This window comes from Triticum urartu, chromosome 4, assembly GCF_003073215.2.
Source record: "Triticum urartu cultivar G1812 chromosome 4, Tu2.1, whole genome shotgun sequence".
Lineage (NCBI taxonomy): Eukaryota > Viridiplantae > Streptophyta > Magnoliopsida > Poales > Poaceae > Triticum > Triticum urartu.
In genome coordinates this window covers 484,428,785-484,453,935 of record NC_053025.1, presented here as the reverse complement: position 1 = coordinate 484,453,935, position 25,151 = coordinate 484,428,785, and the positions used below count along the sequence as shown (strand labels likewise).

General features: G+C 44.7%; 3 protein-coding genes across 3 annotated transcripts; 1 reads left to right on the top strand and 2 right to left on the bottom strand.

The window, feature by feature from the left end:
* The first annotated feature begins 3,786 nt into the window (after positions 1-3,786).
* Positions 3,787-5,037, top strand: LOC125552176. Its single transcript, XM_048715657.1, has 4 exons — positions 3,787-4,243; positions 4,353-4,445; positions 4,527-4,664; positions 4,758-5,037. The coding sequence occupies exons 1-4, from the start codon at positions 4,022-4,024 to the stop codon at positions 4,800-4,802; spliced, it is 498 nt and encodes a 165-aa protein (XP_048571614.1). The 5' UTR covers positions 3,787-4,021; the 3' UTR covers positions 4,803-5,037.
* Positions 5,038-5,071: 34 nt separating this feature from the next.
* Positions 5,072-5,762, bottom strand: LOC125552177. Its single transcript, XM_048715658.1, has one exon. It carries the CDS (start codon positions 5,671-5,673, stop codon positions 5,326-5,328), a length of 348 nt encoding a protein of 115 aa, XP_048571615.1. The 5' UTR covers positions 5,674-5,762; the 3' UTR covers positions 5,072-5,325.
* Positions 5,763-6,023: 261 nt separating this feature from the next.
* Positions 6,024-24,548, bottom strand: LOC125552175. Its single transcript, XM_048715656.1, has 25 exons — positions 24,119-24,548; positions 23,971-24,030; positions 23,787-23,879; positions 23,183-23,411; positions 22,577-22,683; positions 22,392-22,454; positions 21,992-22,092; positions 15,984-16,078; positions 15,733-15,753; positions 13,507-13,602; positions 13,288-13,408; positions 13,027-13,185; positions 12,754-12,938; positions 11,697-11,968; positions 11,146-11,247; positions 10,735-10,911; positions 10,458-10,646; positions 10,085-10,326; positions 9,864-10,010; positions 8,816-9,041; positions 8,500-8,619; positions 8,258-8,401; positions 7,134-7,319; positions 6,768-6,827; positions 6,024-6,677 (listed from the first exon to the last, which is right to left on the bottom strand). The coding sequence occupies exons 1-25, from the start codon at positions 24,389-24,391 to the stop codon at positions 6,606-6,608; spliced, it is 3,540 nt and encodes a 1,179-aa protein (XP_048571613.1). The 5' UTR covers positions 24,392-24,548; the 3' UTR covers positions 6,024-6,605.
* Positions 24,549-25,151: the final 603 nt, after the last annotated feature.

Here is a 25,151-nt window from a genome sequence, read left to right as displayed (position 1 = left end):
TGGACTTTTGAAAAAAAGGTGGCAGGAGGAACTTACGCCAGAGTTCGTCTGGATAGATGTGTAGCTAATCCAGTATGGTCTTTGGCTTTCCCAACAGCAATTCTGGAACACAAGCATGCTGTTTCTTCTGATCATATTCCCATCTTCCTCCAGCTCGACACGCTGCATGCAGTTCCACGAGGACCGAGGCAGTTCAGGTACGAGATGTGTTGGGAGCGTGACCCCATGCATGCAGAAGTGATTGGCGACGGGTGGGCCGCACAGAACCTGGACCACATCCGACCAGTGGAGCAGGTACGACAAAAGCTGCAGCGGGTGTCGGGGGATCTCTCTGCATGGGATCGCAAGCACTTTGGGAATGTAAGGCGGCAGATTGCACGGCTGCAGAAACAGCTACAGGAGTTGCGCGGCCTCCCAGGTAGATCCGGTCCTAACCACATGGAGTTAAAAATCACAGAAAATCTAGTTGAGCTATATCATCGCGAGGAAATATTATGGCGCCAGAGGGCAAGACTCGAGTGGCTGATGCATGGAGATAAAAACACGTACTTCTTTCATTTACGTGCGAGTAGAAGGAGACGAAAAAAAATCAAATTAGGGCTCTTCAGAAAGAGTCCGGTCAGTTCACCGAAGATAAAGATGAGATGGAAGCAATGACAACCGCTTTTTACAAAAACTTGTATAGCTCAGAGGGGGTACAAGATATGGAGAGTGTCCTCTCGACCGTACCCCGCAAAGTAACGCAGGGAATGAATGATATGTTGAACGCGCCCTACACCCAAGCAGAAGTTAAAAAAGCCCTTTTCCAAATGTTCCCACAAAATCACCGGGCCCGGATGGTTTCCCGGCCCACTTCTTTCAACACCATTGGGAGATCTACGGAGATGATGTTACAAAAGTAGTGCTTGACATTGTAGAGGGCAAGGAATCAGCAAGAAGCATCAATGAGACAGTTTTGGTGATGATCCCAAAGGTAAAAAAACCCACGTTATTGTCACAATTCCGGCCTATCAGTCTATGTAACGTCCTCTAGAAAATTGCATCCAAGGTAATCTCTAATCGTTTGAGAGTCATTTTACCGGAGATCATTTCAGAGGAGCAGTCAGCTTTCGTCCCGGGGAGACTGATAACTGATAATATTGTGACTGCTTATGAGTGCTTGCATTTCATGAAGAGGAACAAAGCAAAGAAACATCAATCATGTGCATTGAAACTTGATATGATGAAAGCTTATGACAGGGTAGAGTGGGAGTATTTACAAGCAATCATGTTGAAACTTGGTTTCTCTCAGAGGTGGGTGGATATTGTCATGGGACTGGTATCTTCAGTAACTTTTTTAGTTCAGTTTAATGGGAAGAGGTTGGAGGAGTTTACACCAACACGTGGGATCAGACAAGGGGACCCGATATCTCCGTACTTGTTCTTGCTAGCAGCAGAGGGCCTTTTGTGCCTGTTAAAATCCAGAAGCGAGTCATCCAACATGAGTGGTTTACAAGTGGCGTCCTCGGCACCTAAGGTGAATCACTTATTATTCGCTGATGACAGCCTGCTGTTCTTCAAGGCAAATAGTATTGGTGCTACCGAGGTGAACCTAGTTCTTGACAGATACTGTCAGGCTTCAGGACAGCGTATCAACTACAACAAGTCATCGATTTATTTTAGCAAGGGGGTTCCCGATAGTATCCGGACAGAGATGAAGACGGTGATGCAAGTTCCAAATGAGACCCTAAATGAGAAATATTTAGGCATGCCCTCGGACATAGGCTCATCTAAATACAGTGTATTTAAATACTTGAAGGATCGTCTATGGAGTAAAGTGCAAGGGTGGATTGAGAGCACAATGTCTTCAGCAGGCAAAGAGGTTTTGGTGAAAGCGGTCGCCCAAGCAGTTCCGGTCTTCTCTATGTCTTGTTTCAAATTGCCACGAGGTTTGTGCGAACATCTCAATATGTTAATCCGGAAATTTTGGTGGGGTAGCAAGGAAGGAAAGCGAAAACCCCATTGGGTTTCGTGGAAGACTATGACCCAGCCAAAAGGAATGGGTGGTCTAGGCTTTAAGGACTTTGAACTCTTTAACTTGGCCATGTTAGCAAAGCAGGCATGGAGGCCGTTGCAGGAGCCGGACTCTCTCAGCGCGCGTGTTCTGAAGAGTATATATTACCCGAGTTGCTCAATTTTGGAAGCTTCATTGGGGAATCACCCAAGTCAGATTTGGAGGGCCATTATAGAGGGACGTGACACCCTGAAGATGGGCCTGATCAAGCGCATTAGCACCGGAGAATCCACAAAAAATTGGGAAGATAACTGGCTACCCAAAGAGGAGATGATGAAACCTTACAGGTGCGTTACTCAAAATCCTCCTCTGCTAGTGTCAGAACTCATAGATCACACATCCGCAAGCTGGGATAGAGAGAAGGTGGAGTCGGTGTTCATGCCGATGGATATTCAAGTCATACTAAGCATTCCCCTATGCACTGGCAATATCTCTGATTTCTGGAGTTGGCACTATGAAAAGAATGGCTTTTTCTCGGTCCGTTCGGCATATCGCATGCTTGTAGCTAACAGGTTAAGGAGAGAGGCATGGCTTGAGAATACTTTGGGTCCTTCAAGCACTGTGACGGAAGAGAGATCTTGGAAGAGTTTGTGGAAAACGAGAGTGCCTGGCAAGGTGAGGATGTTCCTCTGGAGACTCTCAAAGCATTCGATCCCAACAAACGATGTCCGTGCGAGAAGACATATGGCACACTCGAACTCATGTGGCATGTGTGGGGCACCCGATTCGTGGAGACACTCGCTCCTCGATTGCACGTCCTCACGGTGCACCTGGGCGCTCATAGATGGTGAACTTCTGCAAAAGATGACGTCAACTACCGAACCAAAAGCCAAGCAGTGGCTATTTACTCTAATGGAGCTGTTATCACATGCTGAATTTGTGAGGATTTCGGTGACTCTTTGGGCTATCTGGGTAGCGAGGCGAAAAGCTATACACGAAGGTGTTTTTCAGAGCCCACATGCGATCATGTCCTTTGTAGAGAGGTACATTGATGAACTCGAGGTAATCAATGGAAAACAGGAGCCGGTAAGGACTGAACCCAGAGTGGTACATAACAGCAACAGGAAACCCAAAGCACCTCCTACTGGCTATGCCAAAATTAATGTTGATGCGGGGTGCAGGAAAGGAAGCCGGGGGACAGCGGCAGCGGTATGCAGAGATAGCTCGGGGACTTTCCTTGGTAGCTCGGCTCTAGTTATCAGAGGTGTGGATGACCCGGCAACACTAGAGGCAATAGCGTGCTGGGCAGGTTTGGCGTTTGCAATTGATCTTCACCTAAACCAATTTGTCGTAGCGTCAGACGCGAAGGAGGTGATGAGTGCCATACACAACGACAGCAAGTGCGCTTATGGAGCAATCATCAAGGAGATTAGAGTCCAACAATCTTTTTTTCATTGTAATTTTTGTTTTAAAGGCCGTTTGAACAATTTAGAAGCTCATAGATTAGCCAAGCATACTCTTTCTCTGGGTCCGGGGCGCTATGTTTGGTTAGATCAACCCCATAACCTGAATTGTATCCCACTCCATGTGGTTTTTAATGAATAAAGCTTGGCTATTACCCTCAAAATTATTTTTTTGAGCAGAACGCCGTGTCTGAACGCCTGCGGATAAACCACGGCCCCGGCCAGGGCCCCGATCTCGCCGTCTCCGACGTGACGGCCGAGCGGCCGCGCATTCCTGGCCTCTCGTCCGTCCATCTTCTCGCCAACCCAGCGACGTACCCCTCTATCCACCCAGCTCCCCGCGGATATTTTCTCCTCACAAACATCTCGCTGCCGGGGCAGGCCACCGTCGCACGCGGCATAATAGCACGGCGCTTTCAGCCACCATCACCACCGCCGCCCGCGCAATTAACACCACCGCTAACGAGCGCGGCCACGGCCACGGCCTAGCAATACACACCACCAGTACGCTCCGGCAGCAGTAGCATCGGCCGGCGCGCTTGTGCGGAGAGGTCGGTCGAGCGACATGTCGAGGCCGAGCAGGAGCGACGCGCACCTGTCCCCGGTGGACGAGGCGGTGAGGGTGGACGAGGTGCGGGGGTACTACGACGGCGCGGCGCCCAAGCGCCACTCCAAGCCCTCCCGCAGCGACCACTCCGCCGTGTACACCGACGCGCTCGCCGGCCCCGGCGCCGACGGCTCCCACCCGGAGCTCGACAAGTTCCAGGACCTGGAAGCCCACTCCGAGGTCGGTCGCACCATCTCCTCCTGTTCATCAAGACCTCTCGTGGATGCTTAGAATCTACAAGCCGGAGCGGAGCCACTGATGCCGCGGTGCGTGTGGTTTCTTGTCGCAGAAACTGGTGTGCGAGGGCGGGAAGGCGGGCGAGGAGTTCGTGGAGACGGAGTACTACAAGGACCTCGGCTGCGTCGGCAAGCAGCATCACACGGTCGCTGCCTTCCTCCTCTGCAATTTTTCTCTGAATTATATGAGTCGCTGAGCTGAATCGTGGTCGATGGACGTGGTGCAGACTGGCACGGGCTTCATCAAGGTGGACAGGCCCGCCGGCGCCTCGTTCGAGCTCTCCGAGGACCCGGATGCGACGGAGCGCCATGCTTCCTCCAAGGGAAACCCCGCCACAAACGAGTGGATCCCGTCAGCTGACACGGTAGGAGGACAGATACTGCCCCCTCTCTCCCTCTTCTTTGCTGGCATTTCTGCAGTTCTCATCGGCGATTGACACGCTTCGTGCTTGTTTCAGGTGTATCAGGAGGAGTCAGACAAGCCCAACAGAAGCGACAGCTGAGCCGGGCAATGGTCTACACTCTACAGCCAACATGATCAGATGCGTGTGACCTCCGGTTAAATCGGCTATTAAAAAAATTAAGGGCGCGTATTCGTGTATATCTGCCATTTGTTATTGCGATTCTTGTGAGGTTCTATCTACTACTTGTCAAACTCGTGGGTCGTTTTGGGAGCCTGTGTTGTGGAACTGAATGAAGTGCAGGAAAATAAATCAGAAGTATGTCCAGTTCGTGTTAGAACTGCCCCCATACCAAGGAGAAGAGAAAGGCCTTAGAGTAGAGCAATCATAATTCACGAGAGGCAAAGACACATGGTAGAACTACTACTACCTCTGTCCCACAACGTTTTTGACACTAGTGTAGTGTTAAAAACGTTCTTATATTTTGGTCGCAGCAAGTAAGTACACATACACCAGGAACCTCAGTAGACAAATGCTCCGACACACCTGCAAGTGCGCGGAATCTTTATTGGTTGATTGATGCTGGCACGGCACGGCACGGACGGCGAAGAGGCGGCCGGATCGGTCAGTCGGAGGCGAGGCGCGGGTGGACGCGGAGGCGGGCGAGCTCGGCGTCGATGCGGCCGGTGAGGATGAGGGCGAACATGCGGTAGTCGCAGAGGAAGGACCAGACGGGGTGACCGAAGGTGGCCGGCCGGTTGCCCTCCACGAAGAAGTGGCTGTACCAGGCCATGCCGTAGCCGAGCACAGGGCAGGCCACCAGGAGCGCGGCGCGGCCGGTGGCGGCCGCCAGCAGCGCGCACACCAGCGAGGCGAGCGTGCCGGCGAAGTGCCAGCGCCGCGTCGCCGGCTTCGAGTGCTGGCCCAGGTAGAACCCCCAGAACTCCTCCATGCTCCCGAACTCCTTCCCCATCTTCGGTTTGCTTGGGGCTGCGGTTGTTGCCTGCTTGCGTATTGCGGTGTGTTGGCTAGATGTGTCCGTATACCTACTGCTTTCTCTGTGGGGGTTCAAGATAAGGAGGCTGGCTAGCGACCAACCGACTTGCGCTGCCTATTTTTATTGAACAAGTCGTGATTCTAATGACGATCCGGTGAATCTGATGCATTTGTCGGTCTGATGCACATGCTTTGGCCAACACAATTTAGGCGGCGTGAACACGACAGGGCGATATGACCTCAACATTGCTGCAGACGTGAGCACTCACGTAGTATCAGCCAAACTATTGCCAACAACTAACTGATCAGAACATAGGGAAGGCAAAATGAGTAAAATATCAGGTGCCTGTTGTTTTCACTATGGTATATTTTCATGTATCCTAGATACACCGGAAAACAAAAATTTACACAAACCATAAAAAAAAATACAGCACTACTACTTGCTACTGAATCACACAGTTCACACCATACGATACACAATACCAAAAGAATCGTGGGGTAAAAAAAAAAATTGAGCCTACAGTTTACAACAGCCTCTTCACAGCTAAATAGTTATACAATTACAATGGGATGTATTGCACAGCCGATGGAAGAACTGGGCACGGGGTGTAACCGAAACCTTCCAAGCATAACCGGTGGAGCAGAACGGCGCATGCAAGATGGAATGGAGTGTCCCAAATTCCTATCCACCCATGTAAACAATGACTTGAATGGGCCGTATGTATAGCAAACAAAATCAGCACACAGAGACCAGCAACAATACCGCCGCACCGTACAAACACACACACGGAGAGGGTTGGATATGTCCTTGCTTCCACAGGACAGCATCAAAACTAACCAGCGTTTCATTCTTAGGCCCATTTGCTCCACCCAGCTCTTCAGAGTAGTATGTCACAAGGTTCATTGCTATCACGAGCTCACGTACAAAACAGGGACCAGACCTGCCATCTTCCCATCCCTTCCTGGTCTCTTTTTCTTCACCTGAGCAAATAGCAACGGTTGCACATTTGAAATCGTTATCATCCCAGCCAGGGAACAAGTTAAATAAATGGTGAGGTCATAATAACTTACGTAGTACCAACCATCAACCTCATATTCAATATCCACATCTTCTCCAGAGTTTAAACTCAGCTGAAAACAGTTACATAAATTAGTATGTGTTATCTTCTTTGCACCCCAAGACAAGAAAGAAGGGACAGCTTGATTATTTTGACATTCGCATCCATTCAGTTTTGGTGCATAAGTTTTTTTTAATTAACCAGCATGCTAAGCGTTAGATGAACACACCAACTAAATTTAATTTAGGAAACTAATAATTATCTCTCTGGAAAAGAAAACGTGTCTTCCAATAAGCAATACCCCATCAAACTCGGGAGAAAGAAAAGCATTGGACTTCAGAAAGTTATAAAACGTAGCCATGAATTACAGCCTCCATACCTCATCATCGCCGCCTGCTGTGAAGTCATACAATGCTTTCCCAGATTGAGGGTTCCCGGAACTCTTCTCAACATCCTCATGGGATCCAGATCCAGAACTTCGACCCCCACGCCCCGCCAGGGGATTGTCAAACGACTCACGCTTCTGTAGGACAGATGTTGAATATGATGGTGGTTCTTCACGTATCTGAAACAAAATGCAAATGGATATAAGGAATAGTCTTCTTTAAACAAATGGCATCTGAAATCACAGGGTAGAAGCAGCAAACAAAAAGATACTACACCAATACACTACTTGAGGACATGCTTGCAGAAACTGGAAAAATATAGCTTTTAATATTCAAATACTGAAAGTTCGATTATAATTAAATATGAAGTGGTTTTACTGTAACTCGTGTGCTCCAGTATTGCTTGAAGCTGGCCATAATTATATGATGTTCCAAGGATGAACACAGGAGCCACCCAACCAGTGGTGAGACCCCAGTAGCACCCTAACAGTGAAGGGAACACAGGCAATACGAGGGAGGCACAAACTGGGTGACTTCTTGTATTCCTCTGGCGCCTGTGTTTTCTGCAAAGTGTTTCAAACTGAGGGTGTATCTGGTGCACCAGGTGCATCCAACCACCCTAGCACCTCTAAAAAATCAAGTTACAAAATTTTAAGCCTAAATTCGAAACACAGCTCAAGAAACAAAAAGACAAATTGAGTGTTGATATAATTTACAGCCCAATTTGGATTAGCTACTATTTGCGGTGCGAATTCTCTCTTTTGTTTCTCAAGGAGTATTTTGGATTCAGATTAACAGTTTATGTCACAGATGTTGTGCCTATGTCCTCGATTCAAAAAAATAAATTAGGGATATAGTATGCAATGTCCATATCGGCTGGTGAACCACACTTTTAGTCTCCAGCTCTAGCTGGTGCAGCGCATATAGTATGCAACGTCCATATCGGCATACACATTTGAGCCATAGGATCTAAGAAATGATTATCATAGTTAAGTGCATAGTGCTCTTCCCTAAGAAAAACATTTAAACATTACAAATATGATATCTGCATTGTAAGATGCAGTAACAGAAACGATATAGATAACATTGCAATAATATAATGGATGAAGCAAAATACCGTTTGTTGTGAAGCCCCATAGCTTGGTGGTTTTGAACTAAACAAAGACGGATAGTTCATGCCACCGAAATGGGACGATATGGATGTCTCCACAGAACCAGTCGAGTCAGGAGAGGACCCGCCAGAAGACCTCCCATCATCTTCCTGCAAAATATAAAACAAAACGAATTATTTATCTTTAATTTTTAAATAAGTATACGGAGTAGAGTGGTTTAAGAAAATGTCATAAAACTTGCATCCACCTCTTCAAGAATTGTCTTGGCCCACATATCATCATAACCGACTGATGGCCTAGAATTCATGTATTCCTCGTCATCCACATCAGGAGCATCAGTTCCAGCACCAGAAAGGAAATCCTTGACCTATTATATGATCAAAGAAGAAGGAAGCAAGTGTATCAAAAGCAACATTCTCTAATTGAGCACAAGCAATGAGGAAAAGGGAGCTGGTACGGAAATGATTAAGCAACCAGGCTATCTGCCACAGTTAACAGCAAGCCTTCTTAGCTGAACTGATAGGTATCAGGAACCTTTATGAATCAACACAAAAGATGCTTACTTTGTCCACACCTGGGGCATCGTTTGCCCAGGCATCATCTTCCAAACCCGCTGCCCAGGCCATAGCTAGATCAGGGTCAATTCCGGATTGCATAGTACTGGTCTCCTTATGTACTTCTTTCGACTCATACATGAGGTCAGATATTCCGGTAGCAACAGCAGGGTCACTTAGACCGACAGATGCACTAATGTTATGCCGATTGCGGTAGATCTCAATTAGCTTGGCACTGTACATAAGATTCAACATCATACATGCATCCCAGCCAAAAAAACAAGGGGGAAAAGGCAGGTCATTTACACTCAACTTTCTCTTATGGAATGCTACAACATTTCTCTTATGATACAAATACGATAGTCAAGCAGATTTCATGAACTGCACAAGCCAGCAATAAATAGCACTTAACCTACACCCTAAGCAATCACAAATGTAAAATTACAGCTTACTCAACAGCAATTCAGAACTTAATTCTAAATGTTGTATTTTCCAGGGTGAAAGACATTTGAGAATATAGGCCTTCGCATAGAGTTTAAGTTGCAAACTAGCAGTAGCCAGTAGGTAAAGAAAATTATGTGGATCAGAAAGCTTTAAATTAAAGCTGATGGTCACTACAAAAACATCATAACATGTGAGACCTCCCACTGTCTCCCGGATGACATAAATGCTTGAAAAAAGAAGTTACAAATAAAGGAGGATTGCTAAGACTGTCACTTAGGATTAAGAAGAAGAAAACCCTATGGTACAGCAGTGAGGCCCATATGAAGTATGGACCATAACCAGCATGTGGTGGTCCAACAGTACAATTAATCGCATCATATGGAGCAAATGATCCAGCTTGTCCAAGATAACACCACCACCCAAAAAAAATCTATTGTATGGCTCCAAACAACACTAAAGATGTAGCGGATGGTAAAGTTTACAATCCTTAGTGGTGAATTGTACAGCTCTAACTTCATAGATGACTTCCACGATGAAGTAACACTTCAAATCAGGAGCAAGAGCAACTTGACTGCACTAGGAAATTAGAACCCCAAATATTACAAATACATACCTGGTAGGGCCTAAAGGCAAGTATTTAATCCTTGGAACGAAACAGAATAAACAAACGAAATCAAGAAGCCTCTCATGGGTTTCATAAAGTTTCTTGAGTTCATCATCACTCCATTCTTGTTTGCTATTATCATGCTGACGGATGTCCCTGCAAAAATCCATAGAGCAGCCATTTCAAGGACAATTCCAGAGCAGGCAAGAGGAATTTTATGGACAACATACCTAGCAAGGTCGTCTTGAGCTTTATACATCTCATCCAAGACCTTGAGCATTGGGTTAATCAAAGACCCAAGACCCGTACCACTCGCACCTTGGTTTTCCCCATTACTTAGCTGCAATTCCGAAAAGTTTGACTGCACACCCCCCAGACTCAAAGCATGAAGAAACTCGTATATCTGTAGTCTATAAGGTTCACCAGACCTTATTGCAATGGTAGTTAGGGCCTGGACAGCAGCGATACGGATCTACAAAGTGTAAACCATAAGATAAGGAAAACGGGAAGGCGTGTACAAGGAGATGCAGTACCATCTCAGTCTCACTCGATCAAATTGTCAAGTTAAAGGGAAGGAAACTAATTTTTTTTTCAGGCACATACCTCCCAGCTGCCACTAAATGCACACCTTTGGAGCCGCGTCAGAGCGCTAGCAAGTGTAGGGTTACGGGAGCTAGCTGCAGCAACCATTTTATCAGCATCAAGCATCATTAGAGCAGTACCAGGCGGCGTTGCAGATTCCCATGCATACTCAGATGCAGCATAGTTTGCATTTTCTCCCAGAAACCAAACCTGTTGATCATTTGAAGGGCCAAAACATAAACATATTTTGATTCCATGCTCAATGAATAAACTAACCAAGTCAAAGTTTTGCTCTTACAGCAGCTTGGACTAATCTTTGCAGTGCCATTGCAGATTTTGGATCAGAGGCGGATATCATATCAACAGACGTGAGTACAGACATTGAACCAGGCTGAGGTGGTGGCAGATCAAGGACAATTGTCACAGCTTCCAATGCTGTATGTTTCCCATCTGGTCCTGCTCCTACAAGGCATGTCTGGGAAGACAAGAATTGTTATTTTGTACTCAAGTTATTAGCCCCATTATACAAAAAATGTCATGAAAACTATTGCATAACAACATAGGACCAAAATGCTGTAGAAACCAGGGATTATATGATACAATACGTTGCAGCTTTGCAAATGACTTCAGATGGTTGGGGCCCCTTTCATCAAGTAAACCTTGGCGGTTCAGAAAAACATTAGTAAATATTTTATGAAAAAATGCCTACCTTCCATAACAGTTGTAGAACGTCAGCATCAATCTTTCCAGGAACTTTAGTAGCAAAAATTCTAGCAATCTCAAGCAGAGTCACAGCCATATCAGGGGTTGCCTATCATGTAAGAACAAACCAGAATAATAGATCACTCAACAAAAATCCACAAAAATGAGAACATACTACAACTAATTAAAATAATAGCTGCAAAATGCATATACTCTTAACTATAACCATAAAACACATAAACAAGGGGGCAAAACAAAAATTAAAAATAGTTCAGACCATATTTAATTGCAACAATAATCCTGTATGAAAGAAGGCAGAGAAAATACCAAGATAAAAAATGTGTCATAATATATTGTTTTTCTAAACAGTGTTATTCTAAAATAATTGAAACGTCAGAAACTCGAAGTGACTACAGAAAGTTAAGGTTGCTTCCAGTTTCAAAATGATTTCAGGCACATGGCTGATAAAAAGGCATCAAATGTGGACGAAAGAGCACCTTCATAAAAAGAAAAACAAGGCAACCTGCATAATATTTAACAGCGAAAGGGATACAATACCTTGAACCTAGCATGTAGGGTTAGCAGGACATCATTCAGTAGAGAAGAAGGCCAGGCTGGGTCCGACAGCTCACACGCAATTATAGATTTTAGTTCATCGAGGGACTCATGTGGATTTTGCATCCATATCAAAGCTTTGATGACCATTGCTCGAACATATACGCACTCGCATGCTACAGTTGTCCGCACTACTTCCATTAGTGACGCCAATAACCCTGCTACTGTGTCCATTCCACCATGTCCATTCGACAGTGGCTTAGCTTTCCGGGTGGCTACAACATGCACCAGAACAGTTAGATGATTTATTGCAAAATGAAATAACATAAAACATAGGACGCATAACTTTATGCCAAACAAAAAAAGGGAGGGGCCTAAGGTAACTCACTAATGAAACCTCTGTAAGCATGCCCGAATACATTCGGATTCATGCTTATATAAGAATTATTGCCAGGTTTGATTTTAAAAGAGATGCTTAGACATGATATTACCAATCCTATATCCTATATACCAAAAAAGTTGATCCCCACTAACTCCAATTCTCTCAACATGCAACTATGCCACCTCATCATGTCTCCATGCATGGGAGAACGCCTATATTAACACGCACGATGCATGCTACTCATATTCAATACCCACTAACTTCAATTCTCTCAACATGCACCTATGCCACTTCATCATGCCACCATGCAAGAGAAAATACTCATATGACGACCAAGCACTATGCATGCTACTCATATCAAGAAATATTCTACACCTATAAAATAATCAAATACAATAAGGTATATGTATTTTAGTTTCAATTCACATATTGTTAGTCTAATACTAATGTTTCATACACCCAATTTCACTGAAATAATTGCAACCAATTCCTGCAGCAACGCGCGGGGTATCATCTCTAGTTTCCTAGTTGTCCAGTAAACTTGGCCCGGAACGAATTGACAGAACCAACATGCATGACTCCGACTCAACATTACTTCTAACCAACGTAAAGTGCATGTGGTTTTCCATGTTTTAATATGTAACTGAATGACTCGACTCTATGATAGAATCGCAGTACCTTCAGGTTGTGAGTTCTCATCAGAATCAAGAGATTCAACATTATCTGAATAAGCTTGAAGATTGGCTCCCTCATCATAAGCACCCAAAGAGTAAGCAGCTGCTCTGCTTTTACCCATTTCCTGGACTACTCTTGCAGCGGCATGAAGAACAGGGCGAGAAAAGCTACGGAAAGAGCTCTCCAGCCTGATAGAATAAGAACCAAACGGTTAGCATAGAGGAAAACAGAGAGACCAACCAACCACTTGAACATCCATAAAAAGATGCGACAAACCTTCTCATTACAAGTTTGATGAGGGGTTGAGGACGCCTTGCTTTAGAAGATTTCTCACTAGCTTTTGACAGAAGACCTTTTGATGCTACAGATGGGGCCTCAGGCAATTTGAGAATTTCTCTAGTTAACCGGATCCATCCGCCAGCTCTGTCCTCAGTGCTGCAACACATGATAATTGATTTAACAACACAACATGCAACTCCAACTTTGGTACAGAAGCACATCACAACAAAGAATAACTTGATGAAACATCATTGCCACCTTTCTGTGTTGTCAACTTTTCCCAGAACACAGAGTATTGCCTCGAAACAGACCCTGTCACTTGGATCCAAAAGGAGTTGATAAAGGAGAGAACTGTACTGTGATTTTATGTCGGGCCTCTCTGTGTAAATCATATTATGTCAGGGGCACAGATCAATACATGCACTCTGGAATCGCAAAGTGGACTTGGTAAAAAAAACAAAAGCAAACTGCACTTACCATCCAATACACGTGCCCTAGATATTGAATGACACAACTTTGCAAGGTAAACTCTTGCGAGAACGTCATGCAGATGAAGGATGTCCTGAAGAGCGCCTGTTCCAATTTGACAGGTCACGCTATCAAACGAGTGACGTCATTGAAGTTGACAAAACAGGAAACGGTCATTTATAGACAAAGGCAGGTAAGAGCAACTCTAGCAGATTCGGAAAAGGGACCCCAAACTCCATAACAACTGCCAATATGGAGGACAGGAGTGGGAAAACCCACTCTAGCAGACTCCCAATACGCGCCTCGGCCTCCAAAAAATATGGAGTGCAATCCAAAAACTGGGTTCTAGCATCCATATTTGGCTGTGGCGGGAGGGAAGTTTCATGGCAGCCGTCGCGTCTCCACCTGCCCGCACCCGCTGTCACCATGATTTCCCACCACGATCTCCTGCCCACAGCTACAAAAGCCGCCCGCTGACGCATCTGTCGCAACTCCTCCACTCACCTCTCAGCCTCTCCCGTCCCCTCCACAGATCACCCCACGCCATTTCCTCCGTCGACGCCATCGGCCTCTCCACCCCCTCAGGAGCATGGCCGCCTCATGGCTCCGCGGGCCTCCAATAGAGGAGGAGTTGCGATGGGAGCAGGAGACTGCCGCCATTGAAGCCATGGCCGCCGCTGTCAAGGAGGAGCAAGCCGCCGCTGAAGAGGAACACAGCGCCACAGTTGACATTGTTGGCATAGAGATCTTGATAACAAGGATCCCGTCATCCAGCGCGTGCTTGCGGAGTCTCGCGAGACAGCCGCCGCGGGTGCTGCCAGCGCCGCGCCCTCACATGTAGGGACTAGGGAGGCTTGAGACGCCCCCCACACCGCCTATCTCGCCCCACCCGCCCCAATCTTCGACGAGAACACGGGCTTGGCAAAAGGGAGCACGCCATCTAGGAAGGCACCACCCCGACGCTGAAGAGGGTGCCTAGACGGCATGGGAGGCTGAGGCCCCTGCCCATTTCCACGCTGGGAAGGCCGCCGCCCGTGACTTCAAAGCCGCATCCAGCATCGGCAAGTCCCGCGGCATCTAGTTTAGTTATCTATAGTTGTGTATGAAGATTTCCCCTTCTCTAAAACGTTGCTAAGCAATTTTGCCCCCTGGATATGTACAATGTCGCTAAAGCGCCTAATCCCCCCCCCCCCCCAACACACACAAATGAACTATTAGTTTGCAATGTTATTCAAATGTTCGAGGTTGATCTGGCCGAAATTCAGTTAAAAACCTATGCCAAATATTAGTACAAATTTTGTGTTGATGCAACGAAAATGAGTGGGGAAATTATGGAGGCTGCATTTTTGAGAATCTGAGTTTGCACGTAGGCTCATCAGCCTCCAAAAAATCATGGAGTGCACTCCAAAACGGTTTTGGAGGCTGCCAATTTGGCGTTCTGTTAAGAGTTCCTCTAATGCCCTTCGGTCTCTGGGTGGAATGGAAACAATCAAAGCTATTCGTACACAATTATACTGTTGGTGAATTAAAAACCTCCCAAAACAATGGTTGTCATAGTCCAAAACTCGAAACAGACAATTTATTGCACTTAAGGCAACCTAGATCCTCAAGTATCACTGAATTGCCATTTTAAACCTATAACAAGTAATATTATTGCAACTGCCAAGAAGGAAACGTTTTTCCCCAGGTAACTAATTATCCACATAACAGTTTCATGTGGATGCACAAGTAAATGTAACTTATGGATATGCGAACCGAAGATAAAATTCCTAGCGCTACCTGTACTTTGAATACAGAAGGAGTATCAAGAAATATTCCCTAAAAAGGAAAAAAATCAAAAAGTATTTGCGGAAACTTAATTCTTCAAACTAAGATAAATTCAACTATGACTGCACTTCTTGAATCGTACAGGCACACAATAAAGTTATCAATTACTCCCTCTGTGCTTGAAAAGAAGGCGTATAAGTTTTGTCTTAAGTCAAACAGTGTAAAGTTTGACCAAGTTTGTAGAAAAAACTATCAAGAACTAAAATACTAATTTGTTATTGCAGTTGTTGATTATTATTTTTGTGTGTGTATAAACTCAGTCACTTTTGCACTGCTTGACTTTAGATAAACTGTGTATGTGTTCTTTTCAAGCATGGAGGGAGTTTTACATAAGCTGAAAGACCAAACGTATTTATGTTCAAATCAAAATTCAAAACTGGACTAAAAAACAAGGATAATGAAGCATACCACCAGGTTGTGCGTTTTTGCCTGCAAAACATCAAGTCATACATGAGAGTAAGAAACTACAGAACTAGCATCAAACCAGATGAGTTAGAAATTAACTAAATGTACAAATATTAACTGGAATTTCTATGTTGACATCTCTATTATTGCCCACTTTTTAGAGCATAAATCATTCCAAATTATAACGATGTACGGCTTTTATCTTAACAAATAAAAATAGAAATTTCAAACAATTAACAGCAGCGAAAACTAACCGAGTGCCATTGCAACAGAGTATGGATCTCTAACGGCGATTTCTGAGATTATTGACAAGGCATGCCTCACTGCAACTGGGTCAGAAAATTCAATCCTGCAGTTGTATCACGCTGATGAGAACAAAATGACAGTTATGCAGCAGCATGTTCCTATTAACTACTATTGGCAGATGACGATATGCGACAGTACTATCATGGCTGTAAATTCATTGCAGAAGCAGACAGTTTTCTGTACAGATAGACAGCAAATTAACTCTTAATTTTGGCACATATGTTAAAAGATAATAAATTTAATACAGAAATAGAACTGAAAATAATAAATCAATAAAAACATTAACTATATGAGTCATGCATCATTCTTCGTTTCTCACAAAGAGATACTATTGCAACCAAAGAAAAGAATCATGAAAACGATGCTACAAATCGTCAAATCTATTTGTCCATTTGAAGCACCAACCTTGAAGCAGCACAAAGGTTGTGGAGGAGCAACTCCACCTTGCTGCTACAATGTGTACAGCACAAGTGTTGAAGGAACAGCTTCAACGTGCTGCGCTAGATATCGCTCTAGAGGCGAATGTAGGCGGATAGGGCAGCAAGAGTTCAATCCAGAACTCCTAGGGCACAAGATCTACTCCAAGATCTTAGATAAGAACAACAAGTTCTATTATAGGTAAGGGTACATAGTCTCGGTACAGAGTAGAGGTGAGGACCTCTATTTATAGGGCTTTGGGAAGCCTTCACATACTTCTACTTATAGCTGGAATACTCTAGAAACATTATTTAAGGTTCACCATTCTACTCATAGCTACTCACAACTAGAAGACTCTAGAAAACAGTAGGTAGGATAAAGAAAAGAAAAGAAATACTAGACCACAACAGAAGTATCTAGAAGTAGCCAAACAGATTTGACATATGATTATATTTTCATGTTCCTCATCTATTGTTCCTCATCATTCTCCCCTGATTGTTTGGAATTCGCCCTCGAGTTATCTTCATAGAGCGCTTCTTCTGGATGGTAGAGAGTCAAGTCCGCAACATTGAAAGTGTTGGAGATACCCATATCGCTTGGAAGATCTATCACATAAGCATTATCATTTATCTTCCTCACGATAGAGAAGGGTCCATACCTTCGCTACCTAAGTTTCCCTTTAACACCTAAAGGCAGCCTCTCTTTTCGGACGTAGACCATCACCTTATCACCGGCTTGGAATGATTTTGGCCTCCTTTTGCAATCAGCAAGTTGTTTATATTTCTGATTTTGTGCTTCCAAAGAACCGCGAATCTCTTCAAATAACTCGGCGTAATTATCAGCAAAGGACAATGCTGATTTTGAGTTTCCCCTTGATGGTAGCTTCACCAGGTCCACCACATGTGATGGAACTTTAGTGTAGACAATGGAAAAAGGGCTCCTTCCTGTGGATCTATGCTTGGAGTTATTGTAGGAGAATTCTGCAAGAGATAAAGCCAAATCCCATTGTCCCTTTCTTTCTCCACAAATGCAACGGATCAGATTACCCAAAAACTTGTTCACCACTTCCGTTTGTCCATCTGTTTGTGGATGAGCAGTGCTAGAAAATTTCAATTCAGTGTTTGAATTGCTTCCACAAAGTGAGCCAAAATGCAGCAAGAAACTTGCTATCACGGTCTGAGACAATGGACCTTGGAACTCCATGAAGTCTGACCACTTCTCGAAAGAATAGGTTTGCCACATGATGAGCATCCGTTGTCTTGCAGCATGGGATGAAATGAGCCATCTTAGAGAATCTATCCACGACCACAAATACAGCATCACTTCCTCGTCTTGTTCTTGGCAAGCCCAAGACGAAGTCCATAGGAATGTCCTCCCATGGAGCAACAGGAACAGGCAAAGGCATGTATAACCCTGTGTTCTGGACTTGGCCTTTGCAGGTCTGACATACGGGGCACCGTTGAACGAACTTTCCAGCATCTCTCTTTAGTTGTGGCCAAAAGTAGCGAGCTTCCAGGTTAGCGATAGTCTTGTCCCGTCCAACATGGCCACTAAGATCACTTGAATGGAGCTCTCTAACCAGCTTGTCATGTAAAGAACTTTTTGGAATGCACAAACGATCATTTTTGAAGAGATATCCATCTTGCATCAAATAGTCATCACCTAATGGTTGGCCCCTTGCGTGCTTTACCCAAACATGGCCAAAGTCTTCGTCACCCTCATACAACTCCTTTATTTGATCCATGCCCGAAAGTTCAGCTTCAAAAGAAGTCAAGAGGCATGCACGACGACTCAAAGCATCGGCCACTCTGTTAGTTATTCCAGATTTATGCACGATGAGATGGTTAAACCTCTCCAGATATGCTGCCCGTCTTGCTAGCATGCGGTCAACATGCTTTTGATTTCTAAAATGCTTCAAGGATTGATGGTCGCTATAAACAATGAACTCTTTAGGCAGTAAATACACTTCCCAAGTTTTCAACGCTCTGAAAACGGCATATAATTCTTGCTGATAGGTACTCCATTTCTGTCTAGCTTCACTTAACTTCTCACTAAAGAAAGCAATGGGCTTCCTTTCTTAAGATAGGACAGCTCCAATGCCTACTCCACTTGCATCACACTCCAACTCAAAAGTCTTATTGAAATCAGGTAGTATCAAGACAGGAGCTTGTGATAGCTTTTGTTTAATCTCATTGAAACTAGCTTCAGCTGCATCTGTCTATTGGAACTTTCCTTTCTTCAAACACTCGGTAATTGGTGCCATGATAGTGTTGAAGTTCTTCACAAATCGCCTATAGAAAGTTGCAAGGCCATGAAAGCTTCTTACCTCAGAAATGGTCTTAGGAGTTGGCCATTCTCAGATTGCTTCAACCTTAGAATCATCAACACGAATGCCAGTCACATGTTATGACGAGTCCTAGGAAAAGAAGTTGTGTTTGTAGGAAAACACATTTCTTCAAGTTGACGTAGAGCTCAGTTTCCCTTAGTACTTCTAGCACCTTCCGAATGTGATCAAAGTGTTCATCCTCACCCTTGCTATAGATTAAGATGTCATCGAAATAGACCACAACAAAGTGGGATAAGAAGTGTCTAAGGACTTGATTCATTAAGTGCATAAAGGTACTTGGTGCATTTGAGAGTCCAAATGGCATGACTAGCCATTCAAACAACCCTTCCTTTGTCTTGAAGGCGGTCTTCCATTCATGCCCGGGTCTTATATGGATTTGATGATATCCACTTCTTAAATCTAGCTTTGTGAACACTCTTGCTCCACTAAGCTGATCCAACATATCATCCAGACGGGGAATAGGGAATCTATACCTTACGGTGATCTTGTTAACGGCTCTACTGTCCGTACACATGCGCCAAGATCCATCTTTCTTTGGCGCGAGTAGGGCTGGTACAGCACATGGGCTAATACTTTCTCGAATGTGCCCCTTTTGCAACAATTCCTCCGCTTTCTCCTTCAATATATCATGCTCCTTTGGGCTCATTCGATAGTGTGGAAGATTAGGAAGACTTGCTCCCGGAATTAAGTCAACTCTATGTTGAATTCCTCTCATCGGTGGCAAGCCATGTGGCTCCCCAAGTATGTTCTGAAATTCTGCCAATAAACCACGTACCTTTGCTGGAATTTCAACAGTCAGGTGCTCTTCTCCCTTTACAACAAGTGCAGCACACAAATCTGCCTCCTTCAAGTCTTCCATAAACTCATGAGAGGTATGGGAGATAGTTAACATAGTTTTCCCCTCCTCCTTAGAGGTATTACCTTCGGTTTTGTTTGGTAAGATAATGATCTTTCTCTTGTTCCAAATGAAAGAGTAAGAATTTTCCTTGCCCTTGTGTGTAGTATCCACATCAAATTGCCAAGGCCTCCCAAGAAGAACATGGCTGGCATCCATGTCAACCACATCAAACAACACATTTGAGCGATAATGCTTACCCAAAGAAAGTGGCAGGTTGCATTGTTTGGTGATCCTCATATTCACTCCTTTCTTGATCCATCCAATAGTGTAGGGATTTGGATGATCATGGGTTTCAAGCTTTAAATGGTCCACCAACTTCTGGGAGAGAAGATTCTCGCAGCTGCAACTATCAATCACTACTTTGCATACCTTGCCATTCACCGTGCATTTCCTCTCAAATATTTTCTTCCGTTGTGTGTCATCGAGTTGTGGTGTGGAACATAGGAGACGCTGGATCACACATACCACCTCTTCGCCTTCTTCTTGACAAACCTCTTGTCCGTCTACATCTTTAGATTTGTATTCTTCCTCATCACTTTCACCATCATGGATAGTCGTGTTAACAAATTTCCTTAGTGGGCAACCGCTGGATATGTGTCCCTCTTTACCACATTTATAGCACTTTGGGCCTTCATTTGCCTTACCCTTGCCTCTAGTTTGTTTCGGGATGGGCTGTTTTGTCTTTGGTGGAGTGGCCTTTTCTTCCACTCTATTAGGTTGACTCCTAGATGAGCCTTCGGTATGACGATATGGAGGATATGGAGCCTTAGTTGTCTTTCTCATCCTCACAAACCTCTCGGCCTTTAAGGCTAGAGCTTGTGCTTGATCAACGGACCAGATTTGTTGCATCATCAATCGATCTTGAATAGCATCATTGAGACCATTGATGTACCTTGCAACTTGTTGCTCCTCAGTTTCAGCAAGGTTGCACCTCACTTGTAGCCTTAGAAACTCCTCCGTGTAATCTGAAACAGTCCTATTTCCTTGAGCACAATTTTGAAATTGGATAAATAGGATCTGGTCATAATCAGCGGGCAAAAATCTCACTTTCAAGAGGCCTTTCATTTGTCGCCAAGTTCTAACACGAGGTTCTCCTCTCAGCCTGCGCTCCTCTTGAACGCGATGCCACCATGCACCGGCTCCTCCTTTCAGCTTGTATGCGACCAAAGGAACTCTACGATCTTCCAGAACCTCCATGACCTCAAAGAAAGTCTCTACTTCATATAACCAATCCAGGCACCCTTCAATGTCAACATTTCCATTAAAACTTGGGATCTCAGCTTTCACCTTGTATGTATCTCTTGCATATGTAGGGTTGGGTACTCTCCGATTTGCATAGAGATCAGCTTCTTCAAGGGCTTCATCATATTCTTCACCTTCAGAAGTTTCAACATAAATTGGCCTTCTTGAAGCACGTTGAACAGCATGTTGTTGTGGCGGTCTTGCTCCAAGATTACCTCTCCTTTGATGAACATCTTCTTCTCCTTTAGATGAATCTCCTTTATTGGTAGCAGGGGGAACACCCTTTCTTATCATCTCAACCAGCTGATCAAATCTCCGATTAAGATCTTCACGCAGCTCTTTGATTTGTTGTTCTGCTGCATCCATCCTTTTCTCCAATTGCTCCATTGCTTGCTGCAGCTTGCTCTCGGAGAGGACAGCAAGAACTAGTATGGGTCAACGAGGCTCTGATACCACCTGAAGCAGCACAAAGGTTGTGGAGGAGCAACTCCACCTTGCTGCTACAATGTGTACAGCACAAGTGTTGAAGGAACAGCTTCAACGTGCTGCGCTAGATATCGCTCTAGAGGCGAATGTAGGCGGATAGGGCAGCAAGAGTTCAATCCAGAACTCCTAGGGCACAAGATCTACTCCAAGATCTTAGATAAGAACAACAAGTTCTATTATCGGTAGGGGTACATAGTCTCGGTACAAAGTAGAGGTGAGGACCTCTATTTATAGGGCTTTGGGAAGCCTTCACATACTTCTACTTATAGCTGGAATACTCTAGAAACATTATTTAAGGTTCACCATTCTACTCATAGCTACTCACAACTAGAAGACTCTAGAAAACAGTAGGTAGGATAAAGAAAAGAAAAGAAATACTAGACCACAACAGAAGTATCTAGAAGTAGCCAAACAGATTTGACATATGATTATATTTTCATGTTCCTCATCTATTGTTCCTCATCAAACCTCTTGGGAACTCATGGAATAAAAACAGGTGCAAAAATGAATACAAGATGGAAAATAAGATTAATTTATCTTCCCAGAGACAATAAAGTTATACTCACCCTTGGACAGCTCGGTGCAGAAATGCTGGATTACCAGGATCAAGTGGAAGTCTTCTCAGGGCACTTAGAGAAGCATATTGCAAGTTACTTCGTAAAATAGACTGCCAAATTGATACAAGAAAAACATAAGGATAGCTCGCATTCATGATAAGGAATCTCAAAATATTTGAAGTCCTGTCATCATGTTCATTGTTTATTTAGCTATATAAGGTAGAAAAAGTGTCAGATGAGGTATAATGAATAAATGTAATTTCGAAGTTTTGATGCCCATCATTAGGTTAGGAAGGTACATAACAGGAATATCCATGCGCCTCTTTGAGAAGGGTTGGGTGTATATACCCACACAAAAAGTACTTAGCAGTGTATAAATTAAATGCACACTCTTGGATCCAACTAGTACCTCCTTATCGCCACCTTGCTTGGTAAATATCCCTTTCTTTCGTTTCTGTTTAGTATCTGCGACCTGAAAGCATCCAAAATATATCATAAAGAGAACACTTGTGAGCTTCTAGCCAGAGTCCAGGGACACTGAAAAGGAGCTCAAAGAAGTACAATGTTGGCGGTTGGGGGACTTGTACAACGAACCTTTTCCAAAATGCCAAACACAATCTCACTAAGCTTCTCCAACATCTCGGAACTGCTTGTGGAAGAGGAGGTTAGGGCCTTCAGAGCCGCAAGTCTCCGCGCATGAACTTCAAATAACAGAATCCTTAAATTAATAATTAAGCACAATAAAAATCATTTGCCACAACTTGAAATGAGAAGACAAAAGGTTGAAAACATATGGTTGACATAAATATATCCTTTCTTGTGGACCCTAACATGAAGATATTTGAAATGCTTCTTTGGTCATAAAATAGATGGCCAGTATGCCTACTTTCAATTAAGACGTTGCACAAACTTGCTTGGTCATAAGGTGCCATTTTTATTCAGGACATGATTACCAAGAATATGGAATTCCCACTACGCCTCTGCAAAATACCTCCATGAGGAGATCGGTTTCCTAAAAGGTGAGGTCATAGGGTTTGAGAAAAAAAAGCATGACTAATTTTGGTGCAAATGGGGAACAGAACCAATGAAATATCTAGGTAATCAGTAGGAAAAAGCTGTACCAGGGCACAGATTTTTATTGGAACCCAGATTTTGCATGCTAGATTTGATGTACACTGAGATTACGGTATAGAAGCCTACACTCAACATCGTCGCTGGTGGATTCTGCTGAAAGCTGATCAACTATTCTGGGCACAACATCTGCCCGAGTCACTCCTCCAGCAACATCAATGTCCGCAAGAGCATCCCAATTTGGTGTGGGGATTCCACCAGCAGCACTTAAACCCTGGGAGCCATTATCTGACAAAATTCGTGCAAGATAATAGTACACATAGCGCAGAACATTTCTGTCCTCACATTGCTGATGCAGCTGTAAATACAGAAATAAACTTGATGTAAGAAAAAAGGTATCTGAAGTAAAACAAGAACATTAGGCTGATGTTAGTATAGACTACGATAGGTGTCTGGTTTCAGTTACAACTTAGACGCATATTTAAGTATCATGGCAGAATTATGGGAAGGGCGCATTTATTTTGCTTTTTTGAGAATGGAAGGGCGCATTTCCCTTTGTACTAATTAAAATGGATGCCTATGAAGAAATGTGGAGGCTGATTTCAGTCTTAGAACACATATTCTGAAATGGCCGGGAGTGGGCTCATTTCCCTTTGTACGAACTAAAGGGGATGCCTATACAGAAATATGGAGGCAAAGAGAGAGCGACGGCACTAAAAGATGGCATACTTACCATGAGAAGAGATGGAGCCACCGAAGGATCCACAGAATTGTACACTGCGAGCTTGGGGAACACACTGTTCACGAGCTGCCTCTGGGATTTTTTCTGTAAAAGGCAGTGCAGAAGAGAGCAACTTAAGCCAACAGATCCAAGCTCACATCACGCAATTCGATCCAACCGAAGCAGCACAACGAACCTGGTCGCACGTCGCCGCAAGCTCGTGGATGCTCCGCGCCAGCTGCGAGTACGAGACGGGCTGCAGAGAAACAGAGAATTCAGCATGAGACCGGAATAAGAGTGCGTAGAGCGTAAAAATGAGGTACGCGGCCGCGTAGGAGACGAGCCTTCTTCTTCCTGTTGCGCTGGGGGAGGGCCTTGACGGGGTTGAACGCCTTGGCTGCTGAGATGGTGTCGCTCTGGATCTGCATCAGGGTCGCCCTCTTCGACTTTCGATCCGCTGGCGCCGGCGCCGGCGGCGGGGCAGGCCTCCCAAGCGAGCCGCCGCCGCCGCCCGAAGACGGCTGCTGCGACGACGCGCCGGCGGCCGGGGCGGCCGACGGATCCGAGGTGATGAGATCCATCAGCGTTGTCCCGGAGGAGTCATGCCCGGAAGACATGGCCGCGGGCGTGGCGGGCTCGCGGCCGTGCTAGTGAGATCTCCGGCGAGCACTGCGGTCGGGGTGGGGAGCAATTGGAACGGTGAAGTGCTGCGGAGAGGTGGCTGCTGGATCGCTGGATCCAACCGCCAATTTGGATTTGGTGGGTGCTGCGTGCTGGTCTAGCTGGCTGGGCTGGTCCGACCGAGCCGGTGTTGGGAACGGCCGAGGTCTTGCTGACTTCTTTTCTCTGAAATTTTGCTGACTTTTTTTTCACGAATACACTAGAGTGTGTATCTTTTCATTGATTGGAAGGGAGGATACAACAGAAATAGGTAGGGTGCAAACTCAATGTCAAGGCAAGACAAGGAGCTGCAGAGCATTGGTGACGGGTTGCTTAGCCCGAGTACAATATTAAGTCCATATGCAAGTAACGAGCTAAGTCCGTGCACGCCCGCCCTAACCAAGGATCTAGCCTTGTCCTCGATAGACGTGAAGGGCCGCGAGATGGAAGGGTCTCACTGTCGAAAACGCACCGATTGCGTTGCCTCCAGATGGACCAGGCCGTGAGGATAGCCAGCGTGGCTAGATCCTTGCGATGGACAGTGAGGGATCCCGTGATAGCCGTCGTGTATCACGGGAGAAAATTTGTTGACTTGCATTACATGTTTATTAGACACAGCAAAATAAAGAAAAAAAATTCATTTTACTACACTAAAGAAACTTGGTGGTTCATATAACCTCCTGATTTTTTTTGCTCCTTTACTCCCCTCAACTATTT

What these genes read in the sequence shown, in the direction of transcription:
- LOC125552176 (XM_048715657.1), top strand. Translation starts at nt 4,022, where the DNA reads ATGTCGAGGCCGAGCAGGAGCGACGCGCACCTGTCCCCGGTGGACGAG. An exon ending in ACCTGGAAGCCCACTCCGAG is followed by an intron (nt 4,244 to 4,352) that starts GTCGGTCGCACC and finishes TTCTTGTCGCAG; the next exon opens with AAACTGGTGTGCGAGGGCGG. An exon ending in GGATCCCGTCAGCTGACACG is followed by an intron (nt 4,665 to 4,757) that starts GTAGGAGGACAG and finishes TGCTTGTTTCAG; the next exon opens with GTGTATCAGGAGGAGTCAGA.
- LOC125552177 (XM_048715658.1), bottom strand. Translation starts at nt 5,673, where the DNA reads ATGGGGAAGGAGTTCGGGAGCATGGAGGAGTTCTGGGGGTTCTACCTG.
- LOC125552175 (XM_048715656.1), bottom strand. Translation starts at nt 24,391, where the DNA reads ATGTCTTCCGGGCATGACTCCTCCGGGACAACGCTGATGGATCTCATC. An exon ending in ATCAAACTTGTAATGAGAAG is followed by an intron (nt 12,939 to 13,026) that starts GTTTGTCGCATC and finishes TTATTCTATCAG; the next exon opens with GCTGGAGAGCTCTTTCCGTA. An exon ending in AGGTTGATGGTTGGTACTAC is followed by an intron (nt 6,678 to 6,767) that starts GTAAGTTATTAT and finishes CTATTTGCTCAG; the next exon opens with GTGAAGAAAAAGAGACCAGG.